Below are 18,415 nucleotides of genomic sequence, written 5' to 3'. Positions count from 1 at the left end.
AGGAAAAGTGTATGTTGGGATCACTGAAGGGTATGAGACATACCACCACTGGGACAGCAGAAATCTGCATTGCTCCAAGTCACTGCTGTATCTCAGGGAAGGACTAAGCCCCACATTTGGGAGATAATGCACTCAGATGGAGAGATACCCAAAAGAAACCACTGCTTCAGCCACTTACATGGCGGTCGAACTCCTGGACCGCTTCTGGTGCCATCAATCTCATTTCCATCCCTATCCACACACCAACAATATCCACTGCCAGCATGGCACTGAGTGGGCATGTAATTCCCATGCTCATCACACTGGGGAATGAAGTGAGCAACTCTTACATCCCTTGGGAAGAAAGCACCTCCAGTGCCAAGGGCTACTTCACGTTCATGCTGGCATTTGGTCTTTTCTACTTCTGGGGAAAAAAACAACAGAACAGAACAAACCACAGTGACTATTTCTGATTTAGCTAATAACTACAGTCCATTAACAGTTAACATACACTGACCACCTATACACAAAAATTCTTACCTCTAGTGAAACATGACACTGTTACAAACCTTGAAGGCATGTGACTTCAGAACAGCTTCAGCAAGTCTGTCCTTTGTAAATGTGACACATTTGCCTTAAACTTTTTTATCTTTCACTGCCTAGTTTAAACAAGAGCAAACAGGTCCCCTGCATCTTCCTTCACTGAAGTGTCATAAACAGAAGCTGGAAATCATGGTTGTTCTCCTTGAAGCAGATGAGCAAGAACATTCTGTATGACTTTTGACCCTGATGTCTACTCATTGGCAGTTATCCATGGGCCTCAAAATGTGACCCTACGGTGGCTGAAGGTTTTTTTGTAACACGGAAAGTCGAGATTCCCTTCAAAGCCACAAGAGAAAACCACAACATGAGTCAGATGCCAAATTCTCTACAGATCTTAGGAAGTGAAGCAACTCATTGCTATGATATATATTAGGGTTTTAAAGTTCAGTTATGAGGTTTGAGCACTCATTTGATTGAAGAAAGGAATTGGAGACACAGGCTGGCCACTCCCTGGTGAAGCACAGAGAAACATACCATATGCATTGGCTACACAACATGCATATTTTTATTACTGCAGAGACTACAGAGGAAAGAAATTTTCAGATGTCAGATCAGGACATTCAGGGATCTGGCTCTTTAAGTTTCAATTTTACAAAATAGTCTAAATTTACTGAACTAAAATTTACATCTTATTACCTCTCATGCAGTAGGGAAAGCCATCTGGATCAATATATCTTCTAGAAGCCAAACAACATAATAAAATTAAAAGAATACAATAAGAATAATATATTTCCTTCTCCAGACAAAGAAATCTGGCTTTTACTATACACTTGGGATTCCTGGGAGAGAAAGATGTAATTAAGGGAGAGTATCCTTTCCCTGTCAATGATTTCTACAGACATTTAGAAATACTTAGAACAAACTGTCTGCTGAAGTCTTTAACATTACATTTCCATTTATACCTTTCCTTGTTTTTATACTGCCTGATGTACAGGATTAGTTCTGTGTGGCTCAGACTAGACTGACCCCAGCTGAGCAAAAAGCTAATCCCATGCATCTACAGACTGTTGTGTAAATCTATGTTCTGTAAAAAAGTAGCGAGGTTTTTATTAATATTTAAACTAGTTATGCAAGCAAAAGCTTTGGACAAGTTTCATGCACCTGGACATAATTAGAGAAATATAAATGACTGGAGAACAGCTCACTGAACAACTGAAATATTTGGCATTGGTTTTAATGTGGGTGGTGGAGAGCCTTGAATCAACCTACAAAACCAGGCCCTGTGGGAAAGTCTCATTATCTGTCTCAGATTTTGTTTTCATGTATTCAGTGTCATATGCAATATGCAGGTAAAAGAAATGTTGATTCCAGTAAACAGATGGTTCTGACACGGGGTTTTTTATTCTAAACTCTCATTATAGGCACTACTCATGGGAGAAAGCAGGGGGAACACAGAGTATTGATAAACTACCCCCCCACGCACATTTTTGTCCAGTGCAGAAAAAAATTCATAGTTGCATTCCTATCAGCTTTGAGAAATATTAACTCCTCTTCAGTAGGATATAAAAACAAAGGTAGAACTGTTCCTTTTCTTCTTCACATTGGAAACTCATAAAAACAGGGTATATTCCAACATGTTACAATTTTTAAATCAATATTCTATATGAATTATGGAAAGAAGGGTGTATACACTCCCAGATAGGACCCACTGGTTACACCTAAAATGTGTTGGTGTTGCTGGTGACTTGAAATATCAATATCTGTTCAAATTTCAAGACAATGTTCACATTAATATCTGCAGATTTTACTCAGGAATTCTGATAGTATTTTTAAAGAGAACTTATCTTGCAGTGTTCAAGACCAGTCTCACAAATGATCTGCGTATGCACTTAACAACACTAAAGTCAAGAGACTTGTAAAAGAAAATAATTTCTTTTACAAAAATTAGTACTGAATTTCTAGAAGGCAGAGCATATGATTGGTTCTTCCTAAAAAAACCATCAATGCTGAATATTTACTTGCATAAAAGTATTTGTAAATACCCTATTTTCACTAACTTTTAAGAATAATTGTGTATTTTACTACTTCTTTGCTCATGAAAATCCCTTATATTAGTAATCACTTTATTAATAGTATCAAGTACAATAAGTAATCTATGTTAAACAGACATTCTGAAAAGAAATAAAGCCAGTTACCATGTTCATCTGTGCTGACTCAGTAATTTTAACCTGTCTTTCAACATTTTGTTTTGACCCCCTAATATGAATTTAACCAATATTACAATTTATAAACTTATAACTTTATTTATAAACTTTATAACTTATAAAGTTATAAGTGACTAAATGAAAGGATAGTTCAACTAAACACTTGGAATCCATTCTCCATTTTTTATTCCTTATCTCTGAATCATGGCCAGGATTACTATGCTTAGAGTTGGGAAGCACCTAAAGAAGCATAAGTTGAAAGCCAGTCCAGTGTAGCTTGTGCAACAATGAGGGCACAATAATCTTGAATACAGATGACAGTGGGTTGGAATAAATAGTCTGCTTACACTGCTTATACACACCTTATACTCAGGGGGGTTAGGAGAAGATGCTCTGATTTTGCAAGTTTAAAACTGCATTAATTAACTCTCTGAAATTAGTCTAGCTATGACAGAGTTTGAAAGACGAGATGGACACAACAAAATAAAGCACATTTCCTGTCTTGATGAGCTAACAGCACAAGCTAGACAAAGTGGGTAACAAGAAAGGGCATATTTTCAGATAGCACAAGGGCTACTTTGTAAGCCAGCATCCAGACACAAACCTGAGAGTAAATTTCCTTCACTACAGCAGCCTAAATGTGTTTTTTTAGTGAGGCTGCCTTTAACATAAATACTGTAGTATTTCATCCAGTCAAGACTCTTCAAAGATACAGAGCAATTAGCATTAGGAGAATTCTCTGATCTCATGGTTGGCATGAAGGAAAAGTCCATGAAATACAACTGGTAGTGCCAAGAGCAAATAACACCTACCTGGTGTAATGGTGCTGTTACATCTACTACTGCGCCTGATTGTAGAAAATGGAAAACATGCCATGCCTGTTTCAACGCTCCATATACAGGGATAACTAGCCCTGATTTTCAGGAGATTCTTACCATTCTTGAAACCCACAATTGAAAGGCAAGATAAATGATCATGTCAGTGATGATAAAAATGGTGTACACCAGGATTAGCTCATTCTGCCAGAGATGAAACAACTAGTAAAAGCAGGACCTTGGTAATTGGTGGTGGTGAAGAAAAGCAGGGGTGACATCAGCTTTTCATTAACAGCAGGATCAGATTACAGTGTTTTTCAGTGTATGCATTTAAACATTAACAATCACAATTTGCTGTAAAATTAAGTAAAACCCCATCCTCACTGGGTTTTGGTGCAGTTGATGCTTGACTCCTGAAGATAATACACTGACCTAATAGCTTTGTGTTTTCCTTTGGTGCTCTATTTATGTCCACACTGTATAATTTTTTAAATGATTTTTCATTTGCATTTAATTTGGCAAAAAATTAAAAACTGAAAGAAATAGTCTGAGTCAGAAGTCAAATGTCACAAAGTAGTAGTATCTTTAGTAAATTCCCATATTACATATTACATTATTCCCATTAGTCTTGCCTTTAAATTTCCCTATTAAGAAATTTAATTCCATCATTTGGTTTCTGGAAGAAGATAATACAACCATAGGTTGTATCATTTGTGGAAGTGAAACAGGCCACATGAGAAGTACAGGATGTAAATGTGAAGTCACATTTCTTGGAATAAACTGTGTAGACAAGCCTCTAAAGATAGACTAATCTTTGAAACTACAACCCAAAAAAGCTATCAGCAGGTCACAGCTCAGTGCTGTAGGGATTGTGAGAGGGTATTAAAAAGAATTCAGCATATAGCATATACACAGGGAATATACAGGCACAGAGAAGAATATGAGTCTGGAGAGTCGATTTAAGAAATACTGCATCCAGCTCTGGCAACCACAGTTCAAAAGAACAGTGAGAAATTGAATGAGTGTACAGAAAAATGCTTGTAAGATAGAAGCTGTAGAGCAGAACAGAGAACAAAGGCACAATGAAGAATTTGTGTCCTGTGGAATACAATACAATTCAGACTAGATACATAGAATGATGCATGCTGAACTTCAGCTAGATGTATATTTTTCTTCAGAAGGAACAATTTTTATTTGATGAGTATTAAACATTTTTTTCAGTTGATTAATGAGTTACCAGTAGCAATCTGGATTTTAAAAGTGACTGAAATAGATGATGGAATTTATAAAAATGAAAATGGAAGTAGCATGAATATGGAAAGATGAGAAGAAAAACATGCAGGTACACATTTCTTACATGTGTGAAGAAGGAAACACATTGGAAAAAAACTAAACTAAAGCTATATACAAATATTCAAAGTATTTTTTAGTCATAGAGGATTGCTCTTGTAGCAGCAATGTAAAAAATTATTTATGGACTTCTCTGAAAAAAGGTGGAAGCTGAGTAAAAGAAGGAGAAACTGAGATGTATGGACTTCTCTTATTCAAAGACTTAAACTGGCATTTTTAATTGATGTCCTCAGATGTTGGAGAAAAAAAATAATTAAAAACCCAAATGAAAAAGCTTTCCTTTGTCCTTTTATTTTCCTTTGTAATTCCTCACTTACAGTTTTGTCCTGGTAAGTGTGTTTCTCATGTGAAACCAGTTGCACACAGATGATCAGAGAATAGCTCTTAACAGCTCCTAGTTCCAAGAATCCAGGCTTGTTTCTGTTTAGTAAACAGTGTCTGGGGTCTGTAGGGGTAGAAACACTCAGACATCTGGTTTTTTTGAAATGGAAAAATGAAGCGTGAGGAAATAATGAAGTACAGACTTTCTTAATAGCTGGGAGCAGCAGGACATTCCAGCATCATTAACTCTTTCATTAACCTGCCAGTTCACTCTTGCAGACATTCCCATGCGTGTGACGCAAATCCATTTTTCTTGTTAGTCAAGAGTTGCCACTGATGTTTAACAGTAGGTTTCATATAATCATAAAGACACCAAACAAGCAAGTAATTGTACACATGGGTTGGAACAGAGAACAGCAAAAAGAACTGAGTATTTGGATGAATGAAACTTTCCATGCTATTAACAACCAGGAAAAACTTCAGTTACTACATTGAGGCTTATTAGATCAAAACCTTAGTGGGTAAAAAGGGGGAGAAAAGGACTCTAATTATAGCTGAATACAATACAGCTTCCTCTGCAATCTCCATTCTGACACAACTTTACAAATCGTGCTATAGTAAACTAAACTACTTTTGTGAGGCTTCAGAAAGCATCGTTTGTTTCTGTCCTTGGCAATGATTAACTGATGGATCTATCCATCTAGAAGCACTAAACTTTTAGCAACAGATGACACCCCAAGGACAGCTATTGTTCTATTAACTCTAAGAAGGGAGCAGTCACTTAGTTGTAAACATTGGCATTGCTGCAGACTAGCTGAGCAACACAGATACTTTGTACTTCAGTCACAATTCAGCAAAAGTGAGACTTCTTACCTACTCAGATTTTTTTTTTACTGCTCAGCGCATTTAATGAGCAGAGACAATTGATACATTTCTAAAAGCCTGTCTTCTTCTGGTAATATGAAACCGTGTTTAAAAAAAATTATCAGTGAGGCATATGTGGACACTAACAAAACCTGGCAGATCTCCACCCACTAAACCAGTGGATAAAAAACTTTTAAAAATGTTTTGTTACTACTGTTAAAACTGTGACATGGAAAAATCCCCATTCAAGACACAATTGTGTTGAGCACAGAAAGTTAAGAAGTGTACAGGACAAGCAGGAAGAAGTTGCTACAAAAGTTACTTACGAAATAATACCATGTGCTTAGCAATTTAGTAGATACTAACCACTGCATAACAAAAGGTGTTAAGAATAACACAAAAAAAAACCTACTTAAGTAAATCATCACATATACTCAGAATAAATTAATTGTGTCCTTGTAACACAGTTAATTGGTTGACTGCAAATATCAGTCTACCAAACCACCTGTTTCATCTACAAAGGGCATGTGGCAGACATGAAAGCAATGTCTTTGCCACTACAATTCTGCCTGAAGAACTGGAAGCTTTAAGGTTTGATTTGCTTCAAGTTATTCACATCAAGTTCCTCCTCTAGGAGAAATAATTTTGTTTTTATCAGCTGGATAGTTAGCTAAATATTTTGACACAGATCATAAACAACAGTTATTTCCTCATTCATCTGGCACTAAAATGAAAATACACATGGTGATCATGCATGAAATGTTAGCTAAAAAATATATTAAAAGACTGACAAAGTGGTGAAAGCTACGCCTCAGAATCAAACACTTCAAAACCTCCTGAAATTTACCTATGATATAAATATCTACAAGCACTGGATGATTTTACATAATGCATTACTGTGCATTCAGTGAAGTGTCATGTAAATATGATCTAAAATGAGAATCAACTTTGTTAATTTTTTTTTTCTTTCCTCTGTACAATCCTTTGCCTTTTGGTTTCAAAAACTGAGCATCCAATTGTGGGGGTAAAAAAAGTCAGAAATTCAGAATTAGGGAATATAGAGGCAAAATAAAAATATTAAGGCTCAAGTAGTAATATCATGCCACACAGACAAGCATTTTGAAGCAATCACCTCCACTATTAAAAAAAACCAACAAAACAACCCAGCCAAAACCCCCAAACCCTTTCTTTCCTTTTGGCCCTAGGATATTCTTGTTACACTTGATTGTACATTTTGAGTTTCAGTCTGTTGAGAAATGCCCAACAGCAAGAATCTCAGAGGAAGAAGAATTGAATTTGAATATAAACTGAGAAGTTAGGCTTTATTTCCTGAATGAAAGATTCACCATCTACAAAACCTGAGTGCTGTCCCATAGGCTTACCATGATGTTGAATTAAAGTAAAATAACAATACTTTATGTTCCAGTGTTCCTTCCTCTTTTTTTTTTTTTTTTAACCATACCTTCAAGATTATTTTTAAAGCTCAAGCCTCAAAGTACCATGGAGAAACACAAGTGTGATGTTAAAGAACTTTCCCCTGAATAGAGAATAAGCTAGATAAACACAGAAACGAGTGCCAGCTGGAAACTATAGTCTTACTAGGCAACAGGCTGTATGTGGCATAGGCATCTAGATCTCACTGCAGACAAGAGCCTCGTGACTTTGGTATCATTTTTCACTTTTCTCCTGTAAATATTGAATTCATTTGCATTGCCAACAATTCCAGATATTTTATGGTGATTACTGAGTATGCAAACCAAATCACCCCTGTGGTCAAATCTTTACACAAGGCAACTTCAAAAGATAGTATCAGCTTGGGGCTGAAAACTGCTGAGGATAGAATAAACAAAACATAAAATGGGGCACTGAACGGGATATCATGGAAAAGTGATAGCAGTCAAGATACAGTTTTGACACAAGCTTGGTAAAGTCCTAAACTTGAAAGACTTGAGAAGAATAAAGACACCAATAGGTGTCTGTGTAGTAGGCACTGTGTTTCAGAAGGAAACTAAATTAAGATATATATCCTCCAAATCCCAAATTATATTTCTCGTCCAATTTTCAAGAACTATAGAATTTTACCTCCTAACACACATCGGAAACCATCCCCACGATAACCTGCCTTGCAGTGGCAGCTGAAGGACCCAGGAGTGTTGTAGCAGAAAGCATCTGGATGACAGTGACCCTGTTGACATTCATCTACATCTGTAAAAGAAAAAATCAGTCTCAGGTGACTGTTCTCCTTCTGATGGACAAATCAGAGTGATGAATTTAAGTACAAACCTGCCACATTTTCAGGCTCCTATTTTAGGGTATCTGATTAGACATACAGACAGTTCTTTGGAAATACATCTAGTACAGAAATGCAAGAGAGATAAAAAAAGGGGCAAAGGTTCAGCTCTTTAAGTATTTCAGGTTCTCTATCTCAGCAAATCCCAGGGCTCTCCTATTCGAAAGGGAAATAGACATTATTAACTCACACAGTATTTTAGACACATATGTCCACTTTTCCCGAAAAAGTGACTTAACATAGCAAGAGAAGTAGGACTTGGCTAGCCATGTTCCCAACATGTAATTAGGTAAAGCTGGTCCCTCACTGCACTCAGACTGACATGAATGCTAATTTTTTCACATAGTCTGAGCATTTTGTTTCACCACCTTAGTGACTTAAACCAGCACAGTGCAAACAGTTGCAACAGACAAAGGTCTGCAGGTGCAACTACTGCAATTTCTGCACTTATCTTGGACCTTCTATAGATCAAACATTGAAGAGTAAATTCAAAAGTGAGAACAGGAAAAAAGAATTGCGTAATAAAAAAATTCCAGCCTGAGGGACTCAGATTATGAAATTTCCTACTTAAGATGACAAGTAGATATAGGACACGGCAAAGACCAGCCCAGTAGCACAATGAGAGTATAAAATAATATTTTATTTTACCCACAATAAATGGTGCTACCCACCCTCACAGGCACGCCCATCTCCAGAGAAGCCAGGGAGGCATGTGCAGACGTAGGCGGACCCTCCGGTGTACACACACTGAGCACGCTGAGGAATGTCACAGTTGTGTGTGCCCCTCTGGCAGTGGTTTACCACATACTCCACAGCTGCAGGTTAGATGTGTAAGAGAGGAGATGAAAATCTGAACATTCCTTCATAAAGTCTAAGCCTCATAGTAAGTTCATACATTAGAACAACATCTGTGAAAGATTACAGAAGAGAAAGGAAACAAAGAACTGAGGGGTTTTTGTTCTGGGAGTTTGTATTTTTTTTGTTTTTCTCCTCCTGAAATCTCCCTTTTTGGGGGTGTTAAATCTTATTAATGTTTTACAATGAATTGACTGTCCTCAGCCCCTCACAGGGGCCTGTTAATATAGAATGGGGCAGAAAGGCTACCATAGTGACAGATCCCAATATCAATATCAGCTTTGTTTATGAAAAGTAGTCCTGAATGAAGAAATGTAAGGCATCTCACAGAGCTACCTCACATGTTAGCTAAGTGGCCAGCTCACTGCACTGGGAATTATTTAGATAACCTGCTACAATAACCTAGTACTGACCCAGGGCTGCTGTCAATTGGCAACAAACTGGAGCTGTGACTCACTCAATGGGAGATAAACACATTTGTCAACTACTGGAGAGATCTGGGGCCACACCTGCAGCTTTTCATAGCTCTCTCATGTTGACAGCTGTGGCTCTGAAGGCACCACACTACTTTGTACATAAATTGTTTCAGGAAGTTGCTGGGGCTCTGCCTAACCTGTTATGTCAGAGAACAGCAAAGGGAACCACGGTACTTGAAATAAGAAGAGGTAAAATACTCCAAAAATTTTGGGCCTGAAAATAGGGTGTCCAATGCGTACACCTAAGAACAGATTTCCAGCTATTCTAGCAGAGGCTGCTGTAACACTGAGGCTGTCTTTACACAATTATGACAAGGATTTGACAGGGGGCCAAGACAAGACTCTACAATGTTCAGCACAGCACACAGATGGAAACTACCACAGTGTCAGCAGGGAAATAACAAAAAATCTTCTATCAGAGCCATATCTGAAAACATTCATATTTTTTTTCTGTTTCTCTAGAGGAAATGACATCATTGTTAGAATCATTAATATCTTTATTTGATGAAACAAGGTTTGGATTAAAAAGAAATTAATTAAGTGCAGTATTATAAATACGTAAGGTAAGAGTTTGAGCTTAAAGGGAGTCCCCAAAAAGGGAGTGCCCAAGCCTTTCTGTTTCTCATCCTACAAATAGGAGGACAAGATTTATTTACAACTCTTATAAAGCTACCCAGTGAATCACACAGCTGGTATGAAAGAAAGTGCTGGTTCCAAAAAAGCTGAGTCAGAACTGGTATCCCAGAGCAACTTGTAAAAGCACAGAGGGTTGCCGTTGCCCTTTTGGGGTTCAAATTCTCTGTAGGTTTTAAGACTCTCCACTGTGAAAAGATTACGATGACATTTATTTTCAATCTGTTGGGAACTTAAGAGTTTATCTTTCCTCTCTTCAGCCTTAAAAATGCAATTTGGTTTTGGCTGAAGGAAGGGATCAAACTGAAATCCTTCAAGCTGGGCAAGGAATTAGTTGGCACTTGCTAAAAGTGGAACATCAGCTTCATGGGAAAGTGGTAAAATGAAGCTGGTGAGGTCATGGCTGGAGGGAAGAATGTTCCCTTTCATGTCCAAGTCAGTGCAGTGTTGGACGTAACAGAAGGAACATAAAGCTGCTCTTCCACATCTCACCCTGTCCCTTCCAGTGGCCTTGGTAGAAGGAGCTGCTTTTTCTGACTGTTCCTCAACAAAGAGACTTAGGGTTCGCTGTGACTTAAGGAACAGACATGAATTGTAATTCTTACTGGAGCAGAGAAATTTGGTTTTTGATGGAGTGCAATACACAGCATGCAAAGTCACAAACTCAAGGAAAGTAATGCAACTCTCTGTTGTAAGGTGAGGACACCTCAGTCTTTGCTGAAGAACAGTCTTGAATATAATGAGCGGCAACCTGGATACATTAACTGATCAAAGGGTAGCTAAACTTCCACCACAAAGCTGTCACAACAGAAGCAAAAAATCCTCAGTTGTTATCACTTCTTCCTAAAACAAAGAGGAACTTCCAGCCGTACTGGAAGTATAAGGCTTCCAGCCATACTGGCAGAGTGTGTAGAGGTTTTGTTGGTACAGATAAAAATTCTAACAAGAAAAAAAAAAACAAACCTAATCTCCATCCTATCCTGACAGTTGCAACTTTGGAGGTAGAGTCATTATTCCTCTTTTTTTTTTTTGTCATTATACCTCTTCTATCTGCCATTTGTGGAATCCTTTTTCCAAAAGGAATTTCTACAACTTGAGTGAAAAACAGGGCAAAGCAGGAAAAGATATCCCTTGTTAGGACAACCTTAGTCTAGCAAATACAGATTAACTCAGGCTTCCTACAGAAAAAAGAAATTAAATTACAGAAAAATAAACTAATTCAGTGACAACTACTGAATTTTATATTTAATGATTCTTTAGAAATGAGCTAAGAGCCAAATTGTAAAGATTTTAACAGTGAAGTGATCTGCAGCTACAATTCCTTTTCATCATAATAAATTATCACTTTAGAATAAGTCAGCAATAGCCAAGACACACTGGTTTAGAACTGTGCACTATCTTGTCCAAGGGATGAATCCGTGACTGAAACCTGTGGGTTTTCAAGCAAGGCGGGCACCCTGGCTAGAGCCAGCATGGGCGGCTATCCTCAGCCGCACGGACCACATCCCACAGCATCAATTTGATGGATGGCGAATATGGCAATTTATTGCAGGGAAACTTAACATTTTATAGCCTAGGGTCATTGTGTTACTCCCATCTGCTTACATCATCGTTAGGTGCTATTGGCTAATTGCAGGAGGTTTTACTATTCTAACAGAGAAGGGGGTCAGCTAACTTTCCGTTACATCCCGGTATCTTCCGCTCCACCAGGCCTTAACTACAACAGAAACCTCATCTGTTAATTTGAATTCTGGATTAGACATATGAAACAATACACAAACTCCTAAAAATTTGAAAGCACAGCACTTAGAAAATTCAGAAAAACCTGATAATCATGAGCTGCAGTACAAACTCCTTATTTCCACTCAAATTAAAAATCAGCACAGATTGTGAAGCACTGTTTTCTGTCCCTGTGGGAAGGATCACAGATCAAAGGCTGGTGGGCAACACTTTCAAGAAACATGCAACTCACCAACACAAGTCCGCCCATCTGCTGCAAACTGGTATCCCTCAAAACACTCGCAGCGGTAGGTTCCTGGCTGGTTGTTGCAGTCTGCATTACTGCCACACAGCCCTGGCTGCTCTGAACACTCATCAATATCTAGGGTATTAAAAGGATCTTGGTTATTACAAAAATGCATTTAATAGAGATGCCAGAAAAACAGAAACTCGGGCACTCTAGGTTAATAACGGTCTTCTGTACTTAGGCCACAGCTTGGATAGATCATACCTCTCAAGAGTTATTAATAACCTGAAAATAAGTTTTGACCTAACTGTGTCCTCAGCTAATCTGCACCAAAAAGAGGAAAACAAACCAGGAGTTCTATCATGGAGTAATAAGGGGAAGGTACAGGAAATTGCAGAGGAAAGAGGAGTCAAAGAAAATTCAGCCTTAGGTGATCAGAAGCAATGATAACTACTGGGGGAGCATGAACTCCAGGAAAGGCTTCCCCTTTCATCATCCATACAATCTCTAATCCATTGCTGCCCAACTCACAGCATAGAGGACTGGAAGGGATAGTGTGATGCCGTTGATTTCATTTGCAAGTTGATTATAGGGTTAGAGTGGAAGGAGAGTTGTGCTTTGGGTTTTAAAAACCCCCAAAACATTTTAAGGTAATAGGAATGACACATTTCATTAATAAACACTTTCACTTCATGAAAACCAGTATTTGTGCTGTGATTTGATTGCAAGGCAAAACCCAAATACATTAGGAATACAGAGCTAGGCAGAACTGGGAAATATGAGACTTTTTGAACAGAAATGTATTTTCAAAGTAGATAATGAAAAAGATGATTTCATTGAATTGCACATATCTGTGCTCTGTCCACACGTGCATTTCCTATTTCTCATCTCCCTTGAGAACTTTTAACCTACTTGACTCATTTTAACCAGAGCTTCCATTACAGTAAATTTCTCACAACCAAGTTCCCACATGTTTTATAAAAAGATGAACTGGGTGAGAAAGATGCTTTGCAAGATAAGAAAACTTCAAGACAGTCAAACTTGCTTACTTTGATCATTGAGATAAATCCATCACCCAGCAGCCTTCTAACCTTAAAACCAGCCTCTCAGGGCAGTTCATTTTGCGGGAATGGCTAGTCCTGAGGGTCAATATACCCCAAAGAAAATAAATTCTACATAAGCTTTCATTGTGCAATGAATTGAAGTCTTCTGATACCGTAACAAACGTGTCCATCTCCACGGAAGCCAATCGAACATTCACAGAAGAAACGATTCCCAGTTCCTGGACGGCACATGGCGTTGGTGTCACAGTTATGAGTGCCAGTGTAGCAAGGATTCCGGTTAATATCAGCAGAACCATCTGGCAAGAGAGACCATATTTAGCCTTGATGACTCTATCCAAGTAATAGCACCCAGTTAAGGACCGGAAGGAGGTTGCTCATAATGCACATTAAACAAGGAAACACACTTTTTTGCATCAGGAAGAAAGGATGATATGCAGATGATACGCAGGTGATATCTCGGCCACGTATTTAATAGCAGTGATATTCCTTGTTACTTGTACAAAGGACTACTGAATTTAAAAAGAGCCACAAATACCTCTCTAAAGAACAAGACAGAAAGAAAATTAATTTTCCAGTCACTGACACTAGGCTCAAAACATTATTCTTAACAACTTGGTTTATTCATTTTAATTAGCAGAACTTTATTTTGTAACAAACAAAAGTGAGCATAGCCTGGTTTTATGCTCATCTGGTGTGCATTTTCAAATTGTCTCTTTGCTTTCTTTCTGATGATAGTGCAAGCTTGGAGAGCTCATCCAAAAAAATACCTTTCATAAGCAGCCTACAATTTAAAGATAAAATGCCAAGTTTCGAGATAAATTATAGAAACTCATCCATGGTAAATCTCTTTCCCTTCTTTTGCTCTCTTCTCTGATAATGTGTCCCCCCCTTAAAAATTAATAGAGGAACTACAAACTAGGTAAAGATAAACAACACGCTCCATTCATCCAAGTGGGAATAGATTCAAGGTAGTGTATTGAGAGTATTTAAAAGAATTAGACATAAACCCCTGTGAATTTCAAGAACAGAACATCCCTTAAATACTCCCTCAAGTAAAAATACAAATTTTCAACAGTCCCTTTTGTCTCCTTCACTGGTGGATCTGGACTGCCACCAAATAACAAAATTAATTAATTTTATTCATTAACACCCAGCAAGGGCAAGCTGAAAAAAAATGGATGACTGCTCTTAATTGCTCACCAAAAAGAAAAGGCAAAGTTTGCAATTGATACATACCACTGATGGGGCCAATGGAATTGCTCATGGCGTATCGCAGGATCTGCTCATCTCTGTTGTACAGGACAAACACACTGTCCACCGAGAGCTGCTGAGTGGCAGGAGCAGAATGGGGGGACTCATCGTGGATGCATTCATCAAAGGAGATGGTCTGGCGCCACTGATAGGCACCCGTGTACGTGGAAGCAACTCCATCCCTTTCTGGCTCTGTCACTGTGTACTCCCTCGAGGACGATGAAGTGATCACTATGACATGACAACAAACACACTGATCAGAGCAGAGATCAAAGCACACTATCACATGCTGTCTGTAGACTTGGGATGCAGTCTGTGTAGTGCAAATGGGAATTTCAAAGGCTAGAGACTGTAAAAGTGGATGCATTTCCATGCAAAGGAGCAAGCACTAATATACTTACTCTGTTCTCAGGTATCACAGCTTTGGGAAACGAGCCATTTGATTTATTTTGACATTTTTAAAAGTTTAACTTTGCCTTGTGGATTTCCAAGTAATGAAAGGAAAATTCAACTCAGCAAACTCAGAGGTTCCTTTAATTGGATTTGTATAACAGATCTCCAAGCTAAGAGCAACAGCCATCTCACCAGCCTAAAGTACACCCACTTTTAGTTCATTGCAGGCTATTAGCCTTGGATTTTCAGAGAGCACAGAAACTGCATGTCTGAGAGCTTCTGTATGCTTCACAACAGTTTTCTATATCAGGAAAAATTGTGAACAAAACTCTTCAAAAGATCTGGGCTTGTGGATCCTCCCACCGAACAGAAAGGTCCTCAGAACACCACTATTCTTTGTTTGGACACAAGAACACACCTATATCAATCCACTTGCAACAGCTGGCTAAAGCTGGATGTCTGCTAAGTTCATTAGATATGCCATGGGATAGCAGAATTGCAGCTGTTTGAGTCCTGGTAATCAAATCCAGCCTCTGGACACCTCCTTCCAGCCTCTGACTTTACCTCCCTGGGAACAACATTTCTGCCAAGTAAGCAAATGTTCTGTAGAGCAGACACTGCCCAAATTCTCAAGCTGTTCAGCACAAAACAGAAGCTTCCTGCTGCTTCCACTTCCTCCTCCTCCTCCCAGCCCAAGACAACAGGCAAAGCACAAGTGGGTTCATCACTGGCTACCAAACCCAGACATTAGTGAACAGAAGGCAGTGACAATGTAACCACACCATTTTCTATCGCTAGAAACCAAAAGTGCACCCTTGGAGGAAAGAGAAGTCTCTCCAGTATTCATGTGCACACGAGTGCACCACAGGCTGCTTTGCCTGCACTGCTCTTTGACAGCTGGTCTGGCTGGCCAGCAGCAACACTCCAACCTCACTTCTTTACCTTCTGTATTGAAATGCCTGTAATTTTATCCAGGAAGGGGAAAGCAAAACAAGTAAACAAAACAAGATTGCCCTGTAAATAGTGAATGAAGAATGGTTCTCTTGGGAAACCTAGGATCTGTGATAAAGGAATTGAGAGAGAGGAGAGAGGAGTATTGAAGAGATGATGTAGGAAACTGATAAGAGAATTAAGAGGTAATTTTCTAGAAGGTTGTTAAAATTCAGCTCAAATAATACTGATAAATGCATGCAGAGTCATTGAAATTAAGTTTACATGAAACATAGTGGTAAATAATGGGTTTAGTCTCATTTAAAGATCACAGCTCACTTAATGGCATTACCATAAAAAGCTATGTGCCAGTACAGCTAAAGGGCTATATATGCTACATGATCCTGCTAAAGGGTTGTGGACTTACAGAGAAAACTTGCAACTTGTACACTGCCAACAACAGTGTAAAAAAAAGGCCAACAAAAAGGGAAACTGAGAGTGTTTTGCGAACAACAGTTCAGAGAAAGTTAAGCTTGTATTTCTTCAATAAAAAGATTAGAAATATTTGCATTTTCCCACTCAAAATCCACCTTCTTCTGAAACCTTTTCCTAAGAGACAAAAAGCAACTTTCTATAAAAGCCAAAGGGTCCTAAATACACTTGTTAGAAAGGGAATAAAAGAATGTTTTTTGGATTGTCTTAGTCTCTGCTTTGTGCACCTTCTCATCACTTCATTCTTATGAAACCTTACCAGAACTAGAAGTGTGGTAGAGTTCCGTGTACGGCTCTATATGGACTGATGCCCCAGGCGGGATCTCGGGTATTCTGCCTTCCATTTCTGTGCTGATGGTAAGGTGACCATGCTCATCAATGCCACTGAACTTCTGCTTCACAACCAGCTTCTCATTGTTACGAAGAAAAGTTACTTCTGTTTGCCGTGTAAACTCACCACCTAAAGGAAGAGAATTAGTAAAACACTAAACTTAATAGAGGTTTCCAATTCCTTCTATTCCAAATATTGCTTCTAGTATATAAAATAAAAATTACTATTGTCTGCAAGTTTTGATGTAGCACAATTACTAATGTCTTGTGTTTCTAATGAAATAACTTTCAGAGGTATACTGATAATATACTTGGATACTGCAAGCAAATTTTTAAAGCACTGAACATGATAAATCACAAATAAACCTGAGGCAGCAGGGTTTTATTAAATCTAAAAAGAAGTTCTGACTAAGCTAATAGCAGTAGGCCTTATCCTACCATTTAAAAGGGCATTTTAGAGAAAATTTCTGTGAGGAGTACAGAGAGTTAAAAAAAATTCAGAATCCAGTGCATCTGTTTCCAAATCAAAACCAAGTGAAATGTATGTTGTAAATTCCAGAACAAGTTTCAAACATACCAAATCCAAGAAGATCCCAAACAAAAAGGTTGTGTTCAACTAAGTTCATATTACATGTCTGTAAAGAATCAAATTTTAAAAAGAAACATATGTTCTTCTAGAACATATTGAATCTACAGCTTGAATTCACAGCAGCACAACCAACCAGATTTGGCCTTAATCTCTTACAAAAAGCTTGAATTGCGAGCAGGGGTTTCCCTCAAATTAGCTAACAGAGTCATTTGCATGTCATGCAGCAGCTGTTTCTGTAAAGTGTTTCAGACTCTCAGGAGGTCAGATAACCATTTCTCTTTTGCTCTGTTGGCACAATCAGGCAATTAACATGTTAAATCTCTTGAAGATGTAGGAGATGCTTTTTTTAGTAACTATGTACACTCTAGTAACAAACCCCTTCCCCAACAGATCTTTTTAATAATTCCTTTCTTGAACAGAAACTGGCCAAGCCAATCTTCTCTCTACACACTTAGTTCTTGTACACTGACAGTAAATTAAGAGGTCCATTGTCTATATATTATAAACAAGAAAAATGATGAGAAATTTGATTACAAAAAAATAATCTGCAGCTCTGAATAGATGTGTGTTTTCTCCCTATATTCCTTCTAAATACACATTTATTTTCTATCAAGACTGAGGGAAGCATAGCAATTTGGAACATTATCTTAATTTAGAAGTTACCAGTAATGCTGAATCCATTTTTATATCCTTGCTGTTCCACAGCAAACATCCATCCTATGATACCTCCAATAGAGGCAAGAGGTAGTAAAGAATACCCCAAAGTCTCTGGGATTGTGCTGATAGCAGTGTAGGCACGCCCTTGGTTCATCACAACATAGGAGTGCAGATCAGTGTTCTCAAATGTAACTGGAACGGGGTTGTTTCCTACAAAGATTCTTCCTCTGACCTTGCCGTTGACTCTCTGAGGAGAACCTGGCAAATCAATACAATGCATCAGAGCAAAATAACAGTACTCTCATACTCTCCAAGAAACACATCCAGAGTGTTCACAATGTTCAGTGTTTAGTGTTGAAATAAATGGCAAACAAATACTCAGAGTTCAGACAAGAAATTGCCACGTGTTCACT

General features: G+C 38.2%; 1 protein-coding gene across 1 annotated transcript in view; it reads right to left on the bottom strand.

The window, feature by feature from the left end:
* NID1 (nidogen 1) overlaps positions 1-18,415 on the bottom strand; it is a 43,380-nt gene that overhangs the window by 13,607 nt on the left and 11,358 nt on the right. The window contains exons 6-13 of the mRNA XM_058835326.1: positions 18,009-18,260; positions 16,686-16,886; positions 14,597-14,842; positions 13,513-13,656; positions 12,303-12,431; positions 9,038-9,181; positions 8,159-8,281; positions 179-403 (exon numbers count right to left, since the gene is read on the bottom strand). Of these exons, the coding sequence (XP_058691309.1) occupies positions 179-403; positions 8,159-8,281; positions 9,038-9,181; positions 12,303-12,431; positions 13,513-13,656; positions 14,597-14,842; positions 16,686-16,886; positions 18,009-18,260 (1,464 nt within the window). The remainder of the gene's footprint in view (positions 1-178; positions 404-8,158; positions 8,282-9,037; positions 9,182-12,302; positions 12,432-13,512; positions 13,657-14,596; positions 14,843-16,685; positions 16,887-18,008; positions 18,261-18,415) is intronic.

Source organism: Poecile atricapillus, chromosome 3 (assembly GCF_030490865.1).
Source record: "Poecile atricapillus isolate bPoeAtr1 chromosome 3, bPoeAtr1.hap1, whole genome shotgun sequence".
In the NCBI taxonomy this organism is placed as follows: Eukaryota; Metazoa; Chordata; class Aves; order Passeriformes; family Paridae; genus Poecile; species Poecile atricapillus.
This window is presented reverse-complemented; position numbering and strand designations above follow the sequence as displayed.